Below are 24,737 nucleotides of genomic sequence, written 5' to 3'. Positions count from 1 at the left end.
GTTTAGCATACTGTCTAACATTGAATGTCTGCAGGGTAGGCATGTTTCCTCTCGGGATGGGAGGATAAGGTCATCAGTAAAGCGGTCTTGTCATCGAATCAGGGTGTACCCACCCAAAGACATCAACCCCACCCTCCCCCACCCCCTCCCCTCCCCACTTCCCCATCCTCACCGCACAATGAAGAGTTACGTGGTGATGGGAAGGCGGGTATTGACAGGTGAGACACCACTAAATTATAATTACCATTAATAAATTATCGAATCATCTGATGCACTATTCACATACGAATGACGCAATATGAATCATATTGACTTCCAATTACTTTAACGGGGTAAATAAAAACGAAACGATATTTTCCTTCCATTTTAAACTCATCCCATAACACAGTTATTTTGCCACTACCTCAGAAACCACTTGTTTACCAGTACCTCCACACGGAGGAAACAAATCGTGACATTTCTTGTCGAAATCCTGTTTACATTATACTTAACAGAAAGAGCGGAAATTGCTGAGAGAGCTAGTGTAAAGTGGCTAGACAGAGAATGCCTTACACAATTTACTAGGTAAACGGATAGCCCCAGTTTATTGTTGACTTAGCATAACTGAATAAGATGGATTTACAAGGAGAAAGATGCCTTATTTGGGCAAATCTACATAAGCGCACTGGCGGTAACATATTTAACTCGCATGTTTCGCATGTTGCTACCTTTTTTCATGGTACACGTATTGATTAGTGTGTAACTCCTAGGCAAGGATGGTCGAATAGATTATATTAACTTGGAAGTATTCTTTAAAGATAAAATTATTTCATACACATAGGCCTACATAAAGGGCTTTAACTTAAAAATTACATTATCATGAAATGTCTCGGAGAAGTTGGTATATTTTGATTTTTAAAATAAATACACTTCTGAGAGTTTAACCAATAAAGTTATTTAATGAAGTAATTCAAACAAATCGTTGTAACTATGGTGATGAGCCTCATTTTCGTAATGCAGAATCACCTTACAAAATTACTAAGCTGGAGTAAAATATAACAATAATGAAACGCATATGTGATGATGATCGAAATACTGCGTTCAATATTTTTATGAAGATGACGCTAGCTAAAAGATAGTAGCGGCGTCAGACATATTGACCGGTTCAATGCGATCGAAATCTCTACACCCACGATAATGATAGGTCTTCGGTTATTAGACCAAACCATGATAAAAGAATTGATTCATCTACCTTCAAATGATGACTTGTGTGAAATACTGGAACGAAATGAAATTGTAGTGATAAATATAGCTACCAAAGATAGGGACTAGCTTTAGCTCTTACCTGTCTGTATCTGCTAGCATGGAAGATACCGATACCATTAGGTTGGTTACCACGGTAACCAGTTGGGCATTCTTGACAGGAGTATCCAGGGATCTTATTGATACATCTATGTTGACTGTGATGATGGAAACATGTATTTAGAACCTCAAGACACTGCAAAGACAACATAGAGAAACATAATTATGTCTTCTCAATAAACATTTGGGAAATTAATTTTCGGTTATTTATTATTTTTTGGGTGTATAAAAACTGACCAGCAGCACAGACTAAAAGGGCCAGATTAAAATAAATGATCTCATACATTATCCAACGCGAGGAGATGTCGACATTAATAAATCGCGTATGAAACTTAACATAAGAGAAAAACTGATTAAATCAAATCATGATATTTTTTTTTAAAGAATGGCAATATCTATTTTTTAAATCGCAGAATAGTTTCTATATAATACAGAATGATTTGATGTATCCGTACCTCATTGACATCTGTACATGATTGGCCATCCCCTCTGAAACCAACAGGACATGGGCCACACTGGAACACACCATCATCACTACTACGGCAATCAACACCTTCAAAGCATGGGCTTGAAAGGCATCCATCTAACAAGAATAAAGGGCTTCATCAATTATACAACTATTTGGAAATTTATGTGAGATGATTTAAACTTGACCAATCAATATGTGCTTGTTCTACCATACACAATAAATTACATTGAATTATGCATGCGTCAAATGTGAAGCTATTATCGCAAGTTTCTTATCGTGTTTTTCAACGGGTTATCCGTTAAGAGGAATATAGCATAAAGTATGGTTTAATAAGCAGTATACATTCAACATTAATGGCTGAATTGTGACATGCATGTGGTCGTTTATCTCAAACGCTACACTCAAAGGACAAATACTTCGGGAGATAATTGATAGCCTCAATTAGTTTTTCTCTTTGAAATTATTGTCTTCTGTTCTATACTTTGCCGCCATCCCGCCCTCTATATGACCTTAAATCACAGGAGAATATAAAGAACATAAAAGTTCACATCGTAAAGACATTCAAAGAATACATTAGTCTGAATAAAGATGTCTACTTAATCGAAAAATGGCGAATGACATTTTAATCTTCCAACTGAAAGTAGAAACATGTGTGATAGAAGGAAGGAGATCCGCTTTCACAGACTAATATCACTTTGTCTTTCCTCTTTCAAGTTCAGCGTCAATGGTTAACAGGTGTTTGATCAACATTAACTGTCTCTACGGAAATATTATGTATATACATTATCAGGATATAATGAGTGTCTGCCATGCACATGCATTTCCCATCAATTTAAAAGTATTTTTATTGGTAGTAAGGCACAATAATCTGTAGGCATAGTAGGAATTTTATTTTAAAATCTTCTGCATGTATAATCTATTTCAGTTCTCTCTTTCTCTATACGTCTGAATTGTTCTCTCTCTCTCCCTATATATAGGATATATTTGAATAATAATGCTTACCAATCGGACATGGTCTCTGGTTGCACATCTGTTCTTGCCTTTTGATACCTGAACAATTCCTACCACCATGTGCAGGGGTGGGGCTATCACAGAATCGATACCTCTCCTGATTACCACCATCACAAGAATGGGTACATGCCGTCCACAGCGACCACTCCCCCCAAGCTCCATCAACTATACCAAGAAAGGGGGATTCAGTATCATAATCACATGATTGCTCTTATATGAATCAGCATTATGAAAAATAGTAGGCCTACCGCAAAGGTAAAAAACAATCTTGATTACTATTTCATTAATTTTGTTAATGATTACTGTTATATATTGTTAAGTTGATCCAGAGAATAAAATACTGTGAGCCTCACAGTCAACATAAATGAAATATGATTATGACTTTTTGAAGTACCATGCTGTCCATGAATCAATTTTTGGAATGTAGTACGTGTCACAATGATCATCAGGTATGTATATTCATTTTAAAAAATGAAACATTTCACTCGGCTATATTTAGAGGATTCTTGGCAGTCACACTTAAATCAATTCTTTAGGAAGCTAAAAGACTTAAATCAATTGAAGAACGCGATAACTAAATCAGCTAAACGTATGATGATGGATTGATGAACACTGTTACGGAAGTATCACGCATAGGAGGATTATTCTTAGGGATACATGATATCCTATAGTAGAAGTATACTCTCCAGACTGGAATATCCGACTACATCGCGTCAGCGGAAATACATTCTTGATATTATCGTTTTTTAATATTTCAAATCATAACGGAGGTCTGAAGAAGTTACAGTTAGAAATCTAGATAATTATAATGTAATCAATAGGGATATCGCTAATTTAATATATAATTCGTAATATACAGTTATATAGTTATCTTTTACAAACACATAAACTGACCATTGTAAATGCATCCATCTCCGATAGAATAACCAAAAACGGGAAAAGGGTTTCCAAAGTGACTAATGTTTACGAAAATTTGTCTTAACATATTGTATGTTATAACTACCCAAGTGCTAAGTGTTGTTGGTTTCGGAGACGGAAATAATGAGGTTACCATGAATACAGCAATGTTTAAACATAATCAGTGGTAAGTTACAATTTTTCTTTAAAAAAAATAAAATGAGGGTGTGCTCAAAGTCAAGAGTTTATATTGACCATGAATGGATGACAGGTTGAACGAAGTCAACGAACTATATAAATAACAAGATTAGTCTAATTGAATAACCAATGTTTATATTTTTCATCCACTGTAGCCATGCAGACTTTCTGTTTTTCTGCCATCTGCCTCATCTCTCACCCTCTCTCTCTCTCCATCTCGCCTCTCTTCATCATCTCCCACTCAACTCTGAACTACTTTATGTCAGCTTGATTTCCTCTTGAGTCTCCTTCAAGCCCTCCTTCAAGCCCTCCCATCCATCCCACCATTCTCACCCTTCTTTCCATCAATACATTTGACTACATTGCCATCGGTGAGAACAAATAAACAGATCAGAGAAAAATGTTTATGAGGAATAAGTGAGATCTGTCTTACCAGGGCACGGGTCTCGCTGACACAGTCTCTCTTCACGTCCTGCTCCAAAGGCTTCACCCAGACACCTTGCCCCGCCGTTCTGCGGGGGTGGAGAGTTACAGGATCGTACTCTAGTCTCAGTTCCTACACCACATGTGATACCACAAGCCCATGGTGTCCAGTTACTCCAACCACCATCAACAACCGCTAAACAATGAAACAGACACACAAATAATTAAATTGGACTTGATCAAATTCTTTACTGTCATGTTGAATTATCAATGATATAGACTTTCTATTCTCTCCCGTAATGCTTCCTAGCTCATATGTTGATTACACAATCTTTGGGGGCAAATTTCTTGGATAGCATTCTTGTCTACAACCTGTCAAACACAACAAGATTCCAGGCATGTATCCAAGAGACAAATGTCTTGATTTCGGTTAAAACTTCTTGGAATTGTATGTGTACGTTCAATGTTTGTGCTACTCTTAGTAATATGTTTTAAGGCTGGAATTGTACGTTCAATGTTTGTGCTTCTCTTTTAACACCTTTACCCCCAAGTCAACTAATGTACCATTCTGTGAACATGAATATCAAATCATTTTCATTTCAAAGTGGACATTTTTCAATTTCATTTATTCGTTTCCACAACGAGATAAAAACAATGTTATCTTATCTTCAAAATACTTAAAAAATGATCCTCATATAAAATATGCAAAGTAACAAAAACTTAACATAATTTACGTAAAATAAAGATTTAAAAACAAAGAAAGCTACCGAAAATAGGCTAAAAAGGAAGAAAGTATAAAATTAACCTTTAATTTATAAGAATTTCCCCCCAAAATACCTTATTTAGTCGTTTAAATTGGTTTATTATTTTACTATTCATATAGGAAGGTTATTCTATAAAACTGAGCCAAAGCTGAAGCTTGAGTTATCGAGATACGATGAAATGCAGGGAATGGATGAAAAAAATTGGGCATTCTCAGTGTTATAACAGTTTACAGAACATTCTAAAGTGAAATAATTATTTAAAATTTCAGGAAGCATCATTGTTAAGTAGTTTTAACATTAATGTTGCAGATTTCAAAAATAGTAATTCATGGATAGGTCAATTTTTTGCTTTGGAAATAGAGGTTTACTAGAAGATAAATGCGGTGAATGCGTTATTTAAAAAATAAAGTTTAAAAGTAACGCATGCTGAAGGTGTCTGTTACATTGTCCAAGATGAATGATGCAGAACTTATCTCTTTCCCTTTAAACAGAGAGAAGGTAAAAAGTTACAGTTTACTTCATCGGTGAATTATTTCAGTTATGTATTCACCTCATCCTTCTAAATCCTTCCACGTAGGAGTCTGATCTAGGTTAGTATCCGAGTCTGTGCACCCCTTTCCCCCTTGTCACGCAAGGTATGCCATGCACAATTTCACTCTTATCCTGGTCTTTGCGTGCGGAACATTCAGACATGCTCCTTATCATCACTGCACTACATCTGGCGTGAAGTGTCGAAATAAGTCAGATGAGTAAAGACATGCATAGTCTCATTACATCATCAGCCAGTTTTAACTCTCACTCTCTGTTTCTGATCAGTTTCTATTTCTTATTCTCCTCAACTTTACTTGTCTTTATTCCTTTTTCTTATTACAATTGACATTACCCTATGATCTCATCGTATTATCTTTCTCTTCTTTTTATTTATGCTATTTTGTTTCCTTTTCATCTGGATCATCTATAACATCTAATTCATTATGAGTTATGAAGCATTCTATATTTTTAAATTCGTTGTGTAGAACTTATCCTTAACAAACATCAAGCGGTCTCATTCCACTGAAACTTTTAAACGTGTTCAATAACAAAAATGATTTTATACGGAATAATGCAAACTAAATATGCATAATACAAAACTAATTACATTCAATCTCTTCTCTATCCCTATTATAGGGAATGCCTGCACGAACGATTTTTGGGGTCTCTATACCTTTTGTCCGTTTGCCATCTTTCAGCTAGTTCCCTTCAAGTTTCACGCTCTCATTTGAAACCAGTTGATTTCCAACTGAGTATTCCCACTGAATCCAGTGAATACTATAGGGCTTTTGCATGATGTCATCGAATGCAATAAATCACCCTATCTTCTATTTGTCGATTTGGTCTTTTATCCGGTGAAATTCTAATGACACATGAAAAGTACGTTTCTTTCATTCTCTTTCCCTCTCAGACTATACACATTTCCCTTACCATTAAGTCAATTCCCCTGTTCTATTAAAATGTCTTCGCTGACAGAAGTGTATTACTTTTCTCCAATTTTTGTTCTAATTCATTTTTAGTTTCTTGAGGGATATTAAAGACAGACTTTGGAAAATAGAACACGAGAAAAGTCCCCCAGACTAGTGCTGATGAATGGTATGAAAAGGTATTTCCGCTTATGAATTTCATATTACTTTGTCAGACTTCTGGTTTCATAAGTCTGTTACACAAACTGATGAAAGAGTGAATTGATTGATCTGTTGATGGTAAGAACTTTTTTTTTTAAAGAACTTAATTCCAGCGGCGAATCCGGATATTGGTAAGAAACGGGGGCGGGGTAATCCTCTTCAGACCGGAGCAGGTTCACCGTCAGCAGGTCACCCGACTATATCATTTCTGTCTTCTTCTTCTTATTTCTCTCTCTCTCTCTCTCTCTCTCTCTTTTATTCATTCTCTTACCGATCTTGATACCAGTGATGGATACAAGTAAAGAGACTTACAGACACACGAGTCCCGGATGCAGTTCCTGGTCTCCACACTTCGTCCGTTACAGGGATACCTCATCCTATCACACGAGCGTCCTCTCTGCATGGTACCAGAACCACAAGTAACTGAACAAGATGTCCATTCGGTCCAATCACTCCATCCCTGCTCCTCATCTACACGTTAAAAACATCATATTAAATTAAGGAAAGATTAATTACATCTATTAATTTCCAGTTGCGAATAAACATTATCTTCTAAAAGTCATGGGACAGATTAAATGTGGAAGCTTTGACTGTTAATAATACCTGGGGGAAATAAACGGTGAACATTACATGTTATGGTACGAAATCAAGGGAGTTGACACTCTTATCATGCTTACAAAGAAGAAGAAAAAATACAACAAAAACGGATTAAAAAAAAAAATCAAATTCTACAGAAATCAACTTAGCCGAGAATGTATTCAAACCTTACTTGGACATTGAGGGCAGCATTCTCCTGGTTTGATGATAGGATTCTGGCATGTGATTGGTTGACATTCAATCAAACGACACGTCACAGCAGGGGCCTGAATAAAAAAGAATCAAATGTGTATTTCATTTTTCAAGCAAATTATTTCGAAGATGAATCCATTTACTGTATTACCAAACTTACAAATCAAATGCAAAAGTGTCATTATGCATATTGTAACCGAACCGGCGTTCAAAACATGGAAATCTATGTTAAAAAGGAAGGAAAAGGTACTTACATTGCATTCGCAGGTAGTACAGGCATCGTCCTTCCATTCCTCGAAGTTTTGTCTGATCTCATTCTTATAGAAACATCCATCTAACCAGGGAGGAGTTTGACTTGGTATTCTGTTATCCTGATAATGAAAACAAAAAAGATCATAAAAATCATATTCTTTTAACATTAAATCTTCCCATTGTTTCATAAAGTGAACTACAGATGCACGTCAATTTATCATAAGAATATGCTTGGGAAGAAACAGCTGGGACCCCCCCCCCCCCTTCCCCTGAAGTTAGATCTGGAAGCTCGGCAGCTGGAGACGGCTTTCTTCCAGAAGCTTTGGTATTCAAGGTATTCAAGGTATAAAGCCTACATGCCCTAATTTAACATCATGCTTTGATACCTTCCAAGACCGAAAGCAGTTTCATAACTACAATTATCATAATAAATTTGATGTTTTTGTTACAACAAATGTTTCATACAGAATGTCTTACCATGTCAGTCACCCTGGTGAGGATATTTTCTTGTCCCTGTGAAAGCACGTCGACCATATTTCGTAACTGCGAGATTTGATCACATGTGATAGCGCATTGACCATTTGGTATGACATCATTCATGTTCGGCATTGGTCTCGCACCGTTTGTCGGCTCTGCGAAATTGTGCGATCCGGGACTGTTCGGAAGGTATAGCGACGGGAGATTGTAATTCATCGGAGATCCGTCATTGAGCGGTCCCTCGACGACTCCGGGCTCGATCGCGGTATGGGGAGTATTGGGAACGGTTGGGACTTCGGGCATCTTAGGGGGTACGGGTGCGATTGTTTCTTGTTCAGGGGTTTCGACCTCATGGACTGATGGGTGGATATTTGGTTGACTGACCAAAGGACCAACTCCTACTCCTACTCCCACACCGACTCCTACTCCGACTCCGACTCCAACATCTGGTATGCTTTCGTGTCCCCCACCTGAAAACAAGAATAAACAAATTATGATTATGATCATGGAATATTCGGGGGAAACCTGAAGGAAAAATTGTTATGACAATGGAGATCATCGTCAGGCCTATTAACACTCAATCACTGTGGAAGTGTTGAAGTTTCATGATTCAAAATATTGCATTTCTCTTGACTTGTTTATTGTATCCGTGTGTCCCCGTTTTGGCGAGAAAAATCTTTCTTTTCTTTCCTCAATTCCTTATTAATACTCGTATAAGATGCAAACTCTACTATAAAGAAGGTTTGTTTCACTTCAGGCACCGCCTCATCTAAACGAGTCACAAAGCATGGGATTGGTATCTCATGAATATGTTTATTCTTTCCCCTTATAACTATCTTGAATTTGCCTTGTGAAAAAGATAAGTTTGTCTCAATGTGTCTATGTATCAGTAAAGGGAGTAGAGTAAGAACCTGGCTGCAACATATTATCCCCTCGGACAAAATAAAGCGACGCGACTTCCCTGACCGTTTATGTTAAGCTATCATGTATATATAATTGTATAATTTTTGCCCAAAGAGTTGTTGAGAGCCAAAGGAAGGGGGGTTATTAAATATTCGTTAATGGTATAAATTGACACCCTTTTTGCTTTGAGCAGGCGTAGTGAATTGTTGCATAATTGCAATGAATGCGCTATCTGGAAAGGTGAATTTTAAGAAAAAAATAGTTAGACGCATAGAAATGATGGTAACCATAATTATCTTTCACTGAGCATAAGATTGGACTCGATTGAAAATCGTACAGTCCATCGAGTCCTTTCAAATCTAAGGATTCTTACACATTTCTCTATCATGTTATGTTGGAAAAATAGAAACGCATTATGAGACTCCACAAGCACTGTGCATGCATGGGCGGACAATGTGACTACAATTAAGGTATTATTTACGGAACATTCAAACGTGAAAACGCAGTTCAAACAGTCGGCGCAAATGGGTGAGTCCCATTGACGTGTTTCTACGAAATGAAAAGTAGGTGTCATAAGAATGCTTTCACTAGATACCAGCATTGTAATATCTCTTTGCTATAAGGTACAATCCACATTCCAGCCAAGAAGAGGGGGTATAACGTTAAAAGACCACCCATCATTTAGCTATCAGGAGAAGAAAGCATACAAACTGTAACTCTTGGGACAAAAGCGACTTTCACATTAGCAAACAACGCATGCCACCATAAACAGCAATCATGCCTCAACGCAGCTATTATGCATGGATGCTCATCTTGTATTTATAACTATTGTTGTTCCTCTATTTTTTTCTATAATCAGCATAGACAGAAGTACAAAAAGATCACCTACAAAAATAAACCATCAAATAACAGATTTACCCAGGACAAAGAGCTTACCAAAGCAGAGCCTAACAGATAAACATTGTAGGATCCAAAATTCAAATGGAGTAAGTAATAATACATGTCAGGACTATTTATAGTAGGCAGCTTCGCATCATGTTTGTAACATATCGCTCATTGGATATTGTGTTTTGTGAGAAAGAAAAAAGGGTTCAAACAAAAAGCATAGGCTTGATAATCGAAGCTTTGCTCTGCAAAACCACGGTTTTTAAGTGATATTATCGATACTTGTAGGCTTTTAGACAAGACTAGTTAGCAGTCAGTAATGACATCACACAAGCTTTAGTTCACAGGTCACTGATGAAAGATATCCATCTGTCGAAACTAAACGAAAGAAAATAAAGTTTATTCTCGAAACAACTCCATGAATCATAAAAGTATGTGATATTCACCAAAATAACTGAAGGACATTCGTTTGATTTCCTCTGCCACTTATACAACTGCGCAGACATGATGCATACATAGACCCCAGGCAGACCACGTACATAGACTACACACTGTTCATTTGTTCAGCGTCTATTATGATTTTCATCTAAATGCCGAAAATGCAACACATAACATGTTTTGACATATCAGACCAGCCTCTGAAAAGTCCTAAATTGAAGGTTTTACCAGTCTTAAACATGGTACGAATGTCGATAATGTACTTTAAAATTGAGTAGCATTACATTGGATACTAGTATTTAAGTAGCTATAGTTAGGATACCGAATATTACACGAATGTATAACATAATAAAAATTGACTGACACATCATTATCTGTCCGTCGTTAACTGCTGTTTAATTATCGTCCGACTGTAAAAAGTAATAAAAATTTAGTGAGAAGAAGATGCTACATATTTTGATTTTGTTTCAACGTGCAGGAAGGGAGAGATAGTGACGTGAGGATGATAACCCATGGGGTTTTACACAGCAGGAGTAAACTATCGCTACTCTTCATCAACCATCCTCAAATATTGGGAAATATCCGATTCAGTCAGCGTTTTCTGGCGCATCTAAGCAAATAAACCAAACATGACAAGTATTATCAGAAAGACAGACCTCATTGAAGATAACAAGAAGACCTAGAGAGACCGATTGTGTGCTCACACCCATTCATATAGGACGCACTGCTGAATTCTCATACGCAATTACTAACTACACACAAGGTTATCTGTCACTCTCCCTTCCCTGTTGCTCATCTATCTTCACAAATGCTCCGACTTTTCTTTCTTCTCGAGAAACGCCGTCATCTCAGGTTGATTTAAATGACTATAATTTACAGGCCAAGAAGAAAGGAATCAAAACGAATCATGTAAGAAGGGAATTCCTTATGGACAGAGAAACAAATATAAAGAAAATGATGAATGGTCTAGGTATGTGAGATGAAACAAACATTCGTTGCGTATTCAACTGTTTGTCTATTGGACTATGGTTGAGGTCGTCTTAGTATGAAAAACACCTCCGGACCATAGAATTCGAGTTCCGACCAGACAGGTGAAAACCAGAGTTGGAAACCAACACAAAGATGTCCAGAACCAGAACTTAATTTATCTTTAACTTTTAACTCGCAATGGGCTACAGATTTTCTTTGTAGTTATTATATTCCCCCCTCTATAGATGAACATCAGCTCTGTATTCGAAATGGTCATTATAAAGTTGTGAGTTTCTTTTCACAGTTAATAATAATAATAATAACAATATTTATAAAACGCAACATATCCATCTCTAGAGATCCTCAAGGCGCATACAAATAAATTTAAATTAATATTCAACATATTCAACATAAATTTAACAATATGCATTGAGCATCAGGTGAGTTTTAAGCCCAGTTTTGAAAGAAGAGAGAGTGTTGACCGTCTGAATAGAGAGAGGTAACTTATTCCACAAAGAAGGAGCTGCTGATGCAAATGCTCTATCCCCCCAATTTCTAAACTGATTATCTTTCAGCAAAATCTTTAAAAGTAGCGGATAAATACTTATTTTATACAAAGGTCGTCATGATGAACTTTTTGATATATTCACATCAATCATTAGAGATTTCATTTGAATTTATAGCTAGATTCTAGAAAATAAAACTATTTCATGGATTAGTTTAAAGGACAAAGTAATTATTGCCTGCTATAAAAATAATTCTGTCATTCAACTATTACTACAGGCGCCAGCAAGGTAGCAAATAAGCAGATGCATTGGAGTGATTAGAACTGGTTATTAAATTCATGAAGTGAATAATAGAAGGAGACATAGAGAATCACATTAAAAAATAACATCGAAATGCTATTATGGTTGAAAGAGCTCTTAAAAATACTATGTCCCTTTGCAGCCATAAAACGTACGACCATTCGGTACAACGATCTGAAAATTAGACTATTACTTACTGGCTCTATAGCTCTTACTATTCGACAACGAATGGTCATTATTTTCCCACTTACAGACATTTTCAAGCCCCTTTTTTTAGGGAAGTTCTAAATTAGTATTATCTTTCAAATGCCGTTGGAATTTAACCTTTTCATTTATTGGCATGCAAACGGGACATAGTACCTTTAAAGCCCATTGGCATTTATCAGGTTAAATTATGGTGACCTGATCTATCCCTCCCCCTCTCTCTCTCTCTCTCTCTCTAAACTGAGTTACGTATCGGATTCAAGTTATCATACTATTCAACAATTTTCTGTACTCTAACATACTAAAATATCTAATCATTTTTATGAAAACGGGGCGATTGTTATGAATACATCTTAAAATACTTCTTTTGGAAAATTTTCGTTCTTATTAATCAGTTACCATGGTGATAGCATTTGACATCATTCGGTTTAGGCAAGAGAAGAACATTGAACTCCGACTAAAATTTCTCTTAGTCAGCATGTTTATGAAGAGAAAGCATGATGTAGTATTGGAATGTTGCAGACACCACCTGTTTTCATCGGTAAATATTAAAGCCACGTTATTTGATTCCAATTTCAAGGAATAACATGGTCTGTTTGAAAGGAATGTATCCAGAAGCTTGTTAAAGCAACTTCGTCTGCTCATGGAATAAGTAGATACTAGATAGTCAAATAAATTGAAAGATAGATGGATACACAGACAGAAATATATTTGTACATGCATAGATAAACCGCCTGATCACTATAATGGAATAGATTGAGCCTGTTACGTGGTGGAAATCATATAATTTCAGGAACTACTTTTGAGTCTTGTAATCCTGCAAACCATGTTTCCTTTTGTGACGATAAACCAGGGAGGTTAAACCTACTAAAGCACCCGACATTGAATGTCTTCTTGACTCTGTTCTCTCAGAAACTATTTACTACTGTAATTCTTTAGATGAATGATTACAGTGTTATGCTTATTTAGCTTTCGTGTTTGAGATACCACTAAGGGCGTTCACACCTACGAAAAAAGTGAGATTTAAATATCGATTTTTGCATTGCGATAGTTTGCAGGGCGCTGTGTGTGTATGAATGGTACTGAGAATCAGAAATATATATATATTTTTTAATCCCATGATTCCAAGCGCCCATACATTGTCGAGATTCACGCATGCACAATTCGATGTTCTTACCTTCGAGCGAGAATTCTCACTGTGTGTGAATGGTCGCCAAAAGAAAAAATCAATCTTTGCATCGCGATCCAACTCACACTAAGTTGACATGTGTAAACGGGCCTAGTAAGTTATCGGGAGTTTTATGCATCGATTATATAAGAAGAATTAAAAGGGGGCTCCTGTCTAGCATAATAATACTTTTCTTATCAGTACTGAGAAGTGAGATTTGATATGCGGGCTTCTTCACAAAATCAATCATGTGTAAATATTGGCTACACCGGATGAACAGAAGGAATCGAGTTACACTAAATGTATCTTACAAATTAAAGAAAGAAAAAAATACAGAGAAACTAGTAATATTTCAGAATCTTGTGAACGATATCAACGATCTTAATATCCATTTAAATGTAGCCGCAAATTCTGAGCGGAAACTTTATTTTGTTGTGTTGTTTTGTTTTTGTTTTCTTAACAAATATACCATTTGTTTAGGTCGAGTTCAACGTCACGACCATGGTCAGTTAGCATTGACCTATCAGACCAGTTGATTGCCCTATTCATCCTAATGATTGATGGTCAAAACTTCGTCCCATTCTTCACGTTTTTACCGCTCATCTGGGTCACATTTACAAGCAAATCAAATCAAACAAAACGCACATATTTCTGTAATGAAGGTCGTTCAATTTGCTATAATTCAATCATCGAAATATTTTTTTTCCCGTCCGAGAGTTTTGTATTTGTTTCCTCCTTTATAATACAATAAAGGTAAAGGCATTTAAAACGCAGCCATGGTACGAAGATTGATAAATTGTCGTCATACTTGCATACCAATTTAGTACAAAGAAAGAAATTCTGACTATCATAAAACAATTCTAATTCGACTGTAAGTAGTTGTAAGGATCCAATTGGGGTCAATATGTAGGCTATTGTTATTAGCATACCACTCCGTGCATTTCTAACATGCTAACATTTAACAAAAAACTACTTTTATGTGACCGCCGTCAATCTCTTACATCATATTTTATTCAATCTCTAATACAATGTTGATAGCGATTTGCTTAACTTACACTTACTAAAATATGAATAAAATTAATAATTGGCAAGAAACGCTCACCTTTAAAAAATGAAATTAAGCTTATCATTTTTACAACTTTTGACAACGTGCAACAAAGTTTGCCACGATGAGCACCAGAAGACTCTAAAGTATTTCGTGTATAATTCTTACTTTGGTTATTGGTTATTGGTTATTCGCAACAATCATCCCAAAATATATCTTAAGATTAAAATGAAGGATTTTTTTAACAATCCTGTATTGATGAAGAAATTTGTTTTAATGTGGATTTCATCAGGTTCCGGAGATGGAATGTTTCACATCAATTTAGGTATATGAATGAATTGGTGATCGTGAACTTTGACTTGTAAACGTGATTGAAATTGACTTGTCAAGCTGTCTGATTGTATTTGATCTGTTTACATACGTCAGAGTCGAGTTGGCGGGTAAATCAACACTAACATTCCATGACAACCAACCCATGTCGTCTGCGTGTATGTCTCAGCTTAGAAACCAAGCATCATTCGATATGTTTTATGTTAACTTTTGGTCGTCTGTCTATAGCCATTCGAATCAATCGAAAGGTCGAAAATTCAGTGGTCTGCTATTCGTTTTTCCCCTAATTTTATTATTTTCAAATATACTTACAAACAGCTGGATAAAGAAATAACATTCTCTATATTTTGAAACAATAACAACAAAATAAAAGTGATTTTTCTTGCCATATCCTTGAATGCAATTATTAAACAAACTGTCGTAAAATGTATGATCATTTGTGATAGGTTTTATACGTATTTCTGATATGCCAATACTTGGTTTTCAAGGTAACGCCAAGACCCTGAGCATCGTTTTCCACAAAGAGAAGTGTCATGATCAACCTTTCTCCTGAATGTCACGTGATCCCGTTCTCTCCCTCCTAGAACTATCATTACTATCAATAGTAATATCATGTGGGAGGAGTTTATACACACGGCCCCACACTATGCCTCATTTCATAACAAATATGCAATAAAAAACGTCATTCGTAATTTTGGGTTGATATTTTGAATCTAAATGGAAAATCATGCATTTTTGTATTTATAAAACAGATGGATGATTGAAAATAAAAATTTCTTAACAGTATAACAAAATATAATGCCAAGTCGCATGATAATACAATTTATACATTGTTCATTGTTGAAAGAGAGGAAATTGATTTAATACCTAAGCTGTCATCGGCATTATCGCATGTTACATCTCTTGCCATCATCACAATCTTATTTTACTCGTGAAATGACAAAAACGTTTGTTTTCATGTGAGAGATAAGATCTCGGGAAATAAGATAAGTGGGCATTAGACAGGTAAATAATGGAGTATCACGTATGTCACATTGAAGATAGAGAGGAAATCAAAGAAATGTGATCAATCATAGCCAGGAAATATTAAACTATTTCTGACTTCCCGAAGCTCTCTGTCTTCCATGGGCCTATGTCACCATCCAGCCTGCATGGTAGAAGAATTGGGTAGACTCATTTCAGTAACTAATAACTCAATTTGACTATTTTTGTTTTTGTGATACGCCCTAAGGGAGCACAACTTCCATATTTGATGACCTTTCATATGAAAGAAGACAAGTTCTTCGTCTCTATCTGTCTGCGGCTGCGCTGTGTGGGAATCCAGAGAAAATAGGCTGAGTGAGCGAAAAGACTTTTGTCTACTCCCGATCCTGTTCCTCTAACATCTGTGTTTTCAGGGCCGTGTAAGAACGTATGTCAAAGGTGAGTCCGATCGCTGATCAAGCTCGAATAGATCGCAGCAAGTGCATTCACTCCAAAATATATCCCCTCAAAAATGAAACAACACAAAATGAAAGAGTTTGCTACCAAACAACAATAACAATAGGAAGAGGAGGAGAAGGAGGAGGAGGAGGAAAAATTTTATCTGGTAGGCTCCTCGAAGAAGTCACAGCTGGCTAGAATTTAACAGTAAGGTTTGCTGCAAAATACATTACAGACTTGGAGTGTCCCCAGTGTGATCCAATTATGTCTCGCTGTACACCTGGCCCTACCCGTTTACTGCTCAGCATAACACGATTCGAGCGGGAAATAAAATATACAAAAAATATTACATTGTGCTGAGAAGCTGCAACATTTGAGAATCAAATGCGTCATTACCCTATCATAAATATTTTAGATTGATTTTTGAAAGATTACAACAATTTTAAGTATTGATATTTTTAAAATAAATTACTCTGGTATGCCCAATGCAGTAGCTCAATTCAATTTCAAGAAGAGGAAACAAAACCAAGCTACAATATAACAGTGCACAGATGCATAGTGAGGGGGGGGGGTAACCCATCTAATCATGTCCTTTTGTATTGATTTTATGGCGTGTTGGAATTTTGTATTAACCCCCCCCCCCCCCCCCCCCCCCCCCTCCCCTTCAATTTGTCACGCCACAAGACCATCGCGTAAGGGCTTAGGGTGTGGCTCCAAATCAGATGTATTCCTTTGACTACGTCATACATGAGTGACTCCCGTCATTACGAGAACTGGGGAATGGGCTTTGATATCAAAAATTATTTCTCTTCTATATGCCATTTAATTGAATGTTAAAAAAACAAGCAATACAGCTTAAGAATCGTTGAGGTAAGCCGTGTTAAAATGTGATATGGGGCTACAATGTAGTCTGTGAAAACAACCTTGCATAAACATTTCCGCAATCCTCACCGCTTTCATTTTCATCGACAAAGTTCCCATCACATTGATTCTTTTTTAGGATGACAAACGGTCGAAATAGTCGGAAACCTTGCTTCAATGTCATATAATGCTATACAAAAAAGTAGAATCGCATATAGCGTGCTACTGGGAAAATTTGATGTGTTTGGTTATGATAACCTTATAGATGGGCAGGACCTATCTGTGGGAATAGGATGGCCGATAAAAGACAAGGTGTCGTTAGAATACAACCATGACCTTGACTGAGAATACCTCCAAACAAATCCCGAACACAGACACTACTACTAAAGCGTTGAACTTGAGACTAGCTAAGATTTAAATCAACACTCACCTACAAACATTGTGTTTTCTTTTCTATTTTTCTCACTCGAGTAGAGAGAGTTTTCAAAAGATTCTTAGATGATGTCATCAAAACAAGAATGACGTTGACTGATTTGCACAAGTGGTTGCAATCATATTCAGAGGGTATCTTTGATTGGAGTAGGGTCAATCATGGTCTATTGCATATCAAACTGAGATTGATGACTTATGCAGACGTCTCCTTATTTTGATATGGGTGTCCTCCTATTTCTATACATTTTTTTGTTTTAGTGGCTAATATCCTTTTCCAAAAGATTAGAAGCGTAATGATATCAGGTGATATAATTTACAAGGTACGAATCTATTTTAATTGTGTTTTTATTCAAATAAAAAGAGAGAAGAATGAAGAATTGTAACAAATATCCCGTGTCCGCCCTATTTTAATGCGCTTTTTAAAATCTTCGTTCTCTATTTCATGCAGGTTTTACAGTTTTGTGGGTGCATGTGCATTGGATGAGACTGTACTTACCGAACGGTGAGAGTTGACTGTCATGACTTTGTCCACCGAAATCTGGTGATATATCTGAGCTTGACGATTGGCTGGAGCTGGCCTCGATATCACATCCTTGTAGACGGAGAATACGAGTACCTCGCTGACCAAAGATAAACTTCACATCTTCTATGATACCCTGCAGGAAAGAACAAATATACATATATAGTTCATCCTCTTATGAGATCATGTAATACTAATTATATTAAACAATTATTGTATTAGATGCTGCTTGTAAGTATCGGCTTGCATGGTGATGTAGATATACAGTAGGCTTGCTTCAGGAATACACACCCTCAAGAAAGATTACCGAGAGTCCTTTTTCAGGATTCCTCAATCCTCCCTCTCTCTTACATGGTGCATCCGCAAGCCTACTGTATAAATTATTGTATTGTTATGGAAAAAGTTCGTAATACTATATAATATACATAATTGAGATTGATATATCTACAAGTCGAACTCTAAACATCAATTCTAGAACCACCACTAAAGCTAACCCTAACCCTATAATATATCATAATCATGCTAATAACCATATAGACCGGATGAAAGGTCACCGGGGCAAATATGGGATCACCAATTCAAATCATCTGATTCATTCATACATCATTGGTCTTTATCCTCGGTATTTGTCATAATTGCTTTTCAAAAAGTAGTAATTATTTGTGAGTCATCTGCAATAGTCTATTTGGTACTGTACTTAATATCAATACACGGCAAACGTGTCTGCGAACAGAAGGTCGCAGTTGCTATAGTAACAACTCAGTATGGTATTTCGAATCTAGATAAGAATGTAACGTCTTTAATAAGAAGTTCTTTTGGTGATATTAATTGCCAAGTAACTTCTAGAAAAGCTCAACATCATAATTATGGAGTTGACATTATCTCACTTTGGTGGAGGAAATATTAAGGAAGTTGAAAAGTATAGATGTAAACTTTTGATGACCCATGACGCTTGTTATTAGATGATAGATCCATGCACATGATGATTACCGGCTGAGATACATTACTATGATGACAGAATTCAATTTCAGGGTTAGATGGAGGGGGGAGGTCTCACGTCCTTCATTTTCTTCGCTAATGACCCATTTAGAAATACCAGGGAGAACATTCGCTTGTTACATGAATGTCAAGGGTAACTTTCAGTCAAGGGTGTCAGGACATGTTTGGAATCTAGGCTGCTGTCCGATTATGACATCATGGCCAGATCGAAAGAGGGTAATATCTTTAACCCATTCCATTTCTCTTCTACCCTTTGCATATCCCCTTACCCTTGAGTGTGTGTGATTTAATGTTACCTGATGCCCACATCTCTATAGGCATACATTTTAAAAATATGATCATGATCATTGGAAAGTGAGCGGGGGTGGTTATTTGCGTGACTCTTTTGTACTTTTTTACAATGATTTAATCATCATGAAGAGAAGAGAGGAAACAGTGACGGATACCTGTTCTTTCCTGCAAGAAGGAAGGGGTTTTCCTCTTCAATGTTGGCATATTTTGAGTCATTAATAACCGTCAAAACTGACTATCAAAGTACTTTCAGTCCACTTTTTTTTCTCCAAATCAATAGGTTTCCGCTGATAGCAAAAGGATGATGTTTTGATGATGTCCTTGTTGATCAGTCCATCAAATGAAAAGCCACCGTCTGATAATATGTCGTGACACTTTATGATGCTCAGAGCCAAGAAATATCCGTGTATCATTTCGAAATCAAAATGGTTTGATTCCTGTGACACGTCCAATCATCTTTCTCTCCAATCATGACCAAATTCTACTCATCCAATTTTATTGTTTGTTTCATACAGTACAATAAATGTTTAAAGTCTATTATATTGTTGGCTTTTGAAAGAACGGATAGGCAGTGACTTCACCATGTAACCCATCCCATATCATCTCTGCTCTTCCTTGTGACAAACCTGTCAGAACTATTTTACAAATCCTATGTGACAAGGTGGAACCAACTTCTAAAGTATGAGAGTCTACTATTAAATTACTTTGATTTATTTGCTTCTTTTCTATAGGAAACAAGCAAATCAAACATTCATATATAGTCTCCTGCAAATAATAAATCAAATATTGACTTTAAAATACCCTGATTTAGTTGCTTTTTTACTTATACTCCAATAATTCACAAATAGAGAATGTAATTTAACAAATGTAGATCAACATTCTTTCATGTCGATACACTGAATATCTTCGCTGTTGCTCCTCTTGGAATCATAATCTATTTCGATTCCATACTCCATTATTTTGGAGCTGACGAACACCAGTCCCAAACTGCCAGAGTAAGAGGGGTGATGATTCGATTATGTGCGGTCTCCCAGTAGCCGACTGTTTTATTTCATCTACTGATTTCCAATTAGGCCATTGATTATAAGAAAAATAGTAAACCATATTGACAAAAGTCAACTGTGTTGAATTGCGACTTGTGATAAAGTGATTATTGCTATTGTTGAAAACAGGACGCATCTGTTCATGTACACAGTATGTGTCGTAATGAAAAACAGAGCGTGAGAGCCAATGCTCTTAAAGGCCTTCATGTCATGCTTGAGCTATGTCTATATCAATGGAAAAAGGACTAATAGGTTTACATGAAAAAGGGAAGCCTCTTTTCCAATATGGTTTCAAAATTACATATAACAAAATGCATGCTGTAAAGTGACAAATCAATGGGGTTTAGAGGTTAATTCCACCAAACGATAACTTAAAGAATGTGTACATTCCATGCTTCTGTTCATTTATTTAAGTCCACATAATTTTTTATATGAAAAAGTTGCCCATAAACAAAATGATAATAGGAGTAATAATGCGCTTATCAACGAAGAAAAATGAATAGTTTTATATTCCTAATAGAAGCTGGTTACGACGAGTTGCCAATTTGTCCCCCAAACTAGCTCTGACTATTAAAAAGCGGATTCAGTTCCAAACTAGAGTCATCTAGAGACTGATTGAGTATACAATAATTGAAGTTGGACCAATCTTCATGGCTAACATTATATTGGGGGATCAGCTGGTCAATGGCCTCCTGTACGAGACATAGAAGACCCTTCTGTTTGTGGACGATTTGATCTCTCAATTAGCCACCTATTTTACTTAGTGTTTCAAGGTTTCTAGACAAAAGGTTTTCATACACGATGATACAATGCTTGAGATAAATGAATGATATTAAGAGCAGTTCCATAGCCAGTTGATCCAATAGGCAGACCTTGGCCCAAAAACGACGGTGGGTCTATCCTGTTCTAGACAGACTGCGGTTTTTCTTTTGTCGTGAATGAATCGTTCACTGTTGCTGATTGTAAGACGAAAGACAGGATTGTCATCCGCTCTGGAAAGTCATGCTAGTTCCGTCCAAACGATCAGGCCTGTCATACGCAAACGCTTTCTTGTTCTGGTCTTTATCTATGCAGTGGTAGAAATAACCATCTTGATATTTGAACAATATTTAAATTCAATTCGTAGCATCAGAGATAACTTTATTTGGCAAATGAGAATGCAGTACTGTTGAAAGTAACTTACATTTTGCCTTTAAGTTTGATATGCGATGTCATGACGTGGTTGGTTGGATATCTTGGTGGTTTGGCCATGTGGTTCGGCCTCGTCTCAAGGAGCTGCATCCTGAACTATCTTTACCTTGATATCATCAAATCACTGCGCATGCTCCATGAAATCAATCTAGGCTAACAATGTTTTATAACTACATGTACCATTGGAATTTTGGATTGTGTATCGTATCATGTGCCTTGGATTGACAAGATATCTGCAGTTCGCGTTCCGTTTTACGATAATTTTTCAATGACATGTCATGGACTTTTGGATGAGAAATCAATACTCTATATAAGTATACGAGCAAGTAAAATGGCCAGTTACAAATCTAAATTGTAATAAAACATCTATTCAAATAAGGGTTGTGTAAATCGCCACCAAATTATATCTACACTGTTGGTCATAATGGTGGAATATTTATTTTTACCCCAGTTTAGGGAAGGATTTTTAAAAATTATTATTTCTAATAGATCTAGATAATGGCATACATTCTCAGATTTATTGAATATTAAATTGCGAGTGTTTGTTTTGCGTGACTGCTATATCATATGTGTGCTACTATGCTAATCAGCTAGGGAACCTACGTCCTTAAATCATAATTGACAGTAATGAGGATTAATGCCTCACAAAAGGCAATAATATAGCTGATCAGCACGATTTTTATCCTGGCCTCACAGTAACGAGGCTATTGCTTAGCCCCTGAATCATGACTGTACGCAGTGTTTGCTAGGGTACGCGGCCCCTTCCACAAATCCCCCAAACGAAGAAAATGCAATAAATTGTCAAAAATTCATTGCATTTTCCCCCGGCCCCCTACAGGAAAAATTCCTCTGTGTGGCCATGCCTTGAACCATAATGCATGGCCCTACAGAGGAATATAATATATAATATTCAATAAAATCTGAGAATGTATGCCATTATCTAGATCTATTAGAAATAAATAATTTTTAAAAATCCTTCCTAAACTGGGTAAAAATAAATATTCCACCATCATGACCAACAGTGTATATATATTTTGTTTTGATTCTATCCATTTACAGCATCATGCAGTGTCAAGCATATTAATGTTTACTGTATTTGTTAACAAAATATTACAAGACAAAGCTTAAACATAATCACTTTTTAATATTGTGATTTATTTCATCCTTAATCTCTTCCTTAGTCTCTGACTACATACGTTTTTTCTTCAAACTGGTACTAAATAAGGCTGTCCATAAAGACAACCCTCCTTAGGGGACCATTGGATTAGAGATTGCCAGATTTCTTGGTTTCCGGCAGTCGTAGCCGTTTACTCGCCGTTTCTTCAAACTCACTGCACATTCATGATCCGACAAGTCTTTCATCGAAAGATTAATCATCTTAAATTTTTCTGCAATTAGACGTCATTAGTAAAATATCAGTCATAAAACGAATACGTCTTCATTCCCTCAGCTCAATAAGGGTATAATGATGTTTCTACGATAGAAGATTGACGGCTTGGTATGTTCCCGTCTAGCGAACTCTTCTTTACACTGCCATGCAGACCTAATCAAGAGCTTACGCTCTAAAGGTTCAGATTCCTAACATTCTTAAGGAGAATGGTATATTATCTATTTTGCAGGCTATCTGTTTTAATGAATGATAATTTTACCAAGAAGTAGACAGGAGAATTAGCCAGATTAAATGCAAAACGAATGGAGCAGATTAAAATACTGACATTCCCATCTTTCTTTTGAATAAATGTAGCTTTAGCGAACACGCAGTAGATTTGCCGAGCGACTTCCAAAGTGGGGGGGGGGGGCACCAAGAAAAAAGGGAACTTTCTGGAAAACGGCATCTGAATAAAATAAAAACGTGTCGTGCAAGTTCTACCAAACTTAACTTTGACATGATTATTATAAATCTCAAATCGTAGGAACGATCACATTTTAGAATGATAATGTTAACGATTGGATATCTATACTGCGTTGTGTCCAAATGATAAATCTAAAAAAAAAAATCAAACATTGAGTTGATAAGAGATGGAATTAAAGAATGTCCGCCTAAATAAAAGTCAGCACACTATGCCAATTATTACGCTCATCCACCGTTAGTAGACTGAGAAGGATTTGAATCTCATCACTCTAGATATCTTCAAAACTTAACCGAGAGAAGCAAAGCAGTTAGTAAACCCAAGAGGTGTCTCCTCGGTAAACCTGAGACAGGTGAACGTTAACATGTGATACCATTTGAAAATGATTTTAGTTCCATATTCAAGGGTACACTGTGGAGAACATGGCAAGACATTACTCATAACCCTGAAATAAGTTTCCAATATTTCACCGAACATAATTCAGACGATTAAATGCAGTTTACAGGGTTTAATCATTCATCTTTCTTTTATTCCTTTTTTATTCATTTATATTTTTCTTTTTGGGGGAGGGGGTCTTTTTTTGTCACTGCCTTCATGTTAAGTTCCCATCTGAATTGATTTAATTTGTTAATATATACAATCCTTTTAAATCTATCATTCATATAGGCTGTTTTGTTCACGTATCTGTGTTCTATTTGCTATCATACAGATTATGTTTATCATAACGAAATAAATCCTATCACCAGCACTTTTTTCTTCTGTAATGAAATAGATATGAAGCCACCATTTCTTCAGTAACATTTACCAAATGCTACAAGCCCATGCACAGTGAGACATCAAAGAAGCACACCACGCCTGCCGCCAATCAGCTGACCGGGTCAGGACAGAATGATGTGCTACACAAGAACGGCCTAACAAAACAAGATAGTTGGCAAACTAGCAACTAGAGGTGTGAAACTATAGTATGAGAATCCTATGGGGTGGTAAGGTTAATATAGGTCTATTGACAATGATAGATGTACGTGCTTTAATCCTAAATCGTATATTCTTTTAGTGGTAACATTCAAGGTTTATGTCTTCATCGCACATATTTGCCATCTT

At 36.4% G+C, this 24,737-nt stretch overlaps 1 protein-coding gene across 1 annotated transcript in view; it reads right to left on the bottom strand.

Moving 5' to 3' along the window:
* LOC577806 (thrombospondin A) overlaps nt 1-18,398 on the bottom strand; it is a gene marked incomplete at its 5' end in the record, with an annotated part of 45,844 nt that extends 27,446 nt beyond the window's left edge. Inside the window, 9 exon segments of the mRNA XM_030999832.1 lie at nt 1,325-1,477; nt 1,797-1,924; nt 2,813-2,986; nt 4,350-4,535; nt 7,074-7,232; nt 7,531-7,624; nt 7,805-7,921; nt 8,280-8,749; nt 18,239-18,398. Coding sequence (XP_030855692.1) covers nt 1,325-1,477; nt 1,797-1,924; nt 2,813-2,986; nt 4,350-4,535; nt 7,074-7,232; nt 7,531-7,624; nt 7,805-7,921; nt 8,280-8,749; nt 18,239-18,398 — 1,641 coding nt within the window.
* Nucleotides 18,399-24,737: the final 6,339 nt, after the last annotated feature.

Source organism: Strongylocentrotus purpuratus, unplaced genomic scaffold (assembly GCF_000002235.5).
Source record: "Strongylocentrotus purpuratus isolate Spur 01 unplaced genomic scaffold, Spur_5.0 spur5_scaffold_5, whole genome shotgun sequence".
Lineage (NCBI taxonomy): Eukaryota > Metazoa > Echinodermata > Echinoidea > Camarodonta > Strongylocentrotidae > Strongylocentrotus > Strongylocentrotus purpuratus.
Note: the sequence above shows the minus strand (reverse complement) of the source record. Positions and strands in the feature narration are given on the sequence as shown.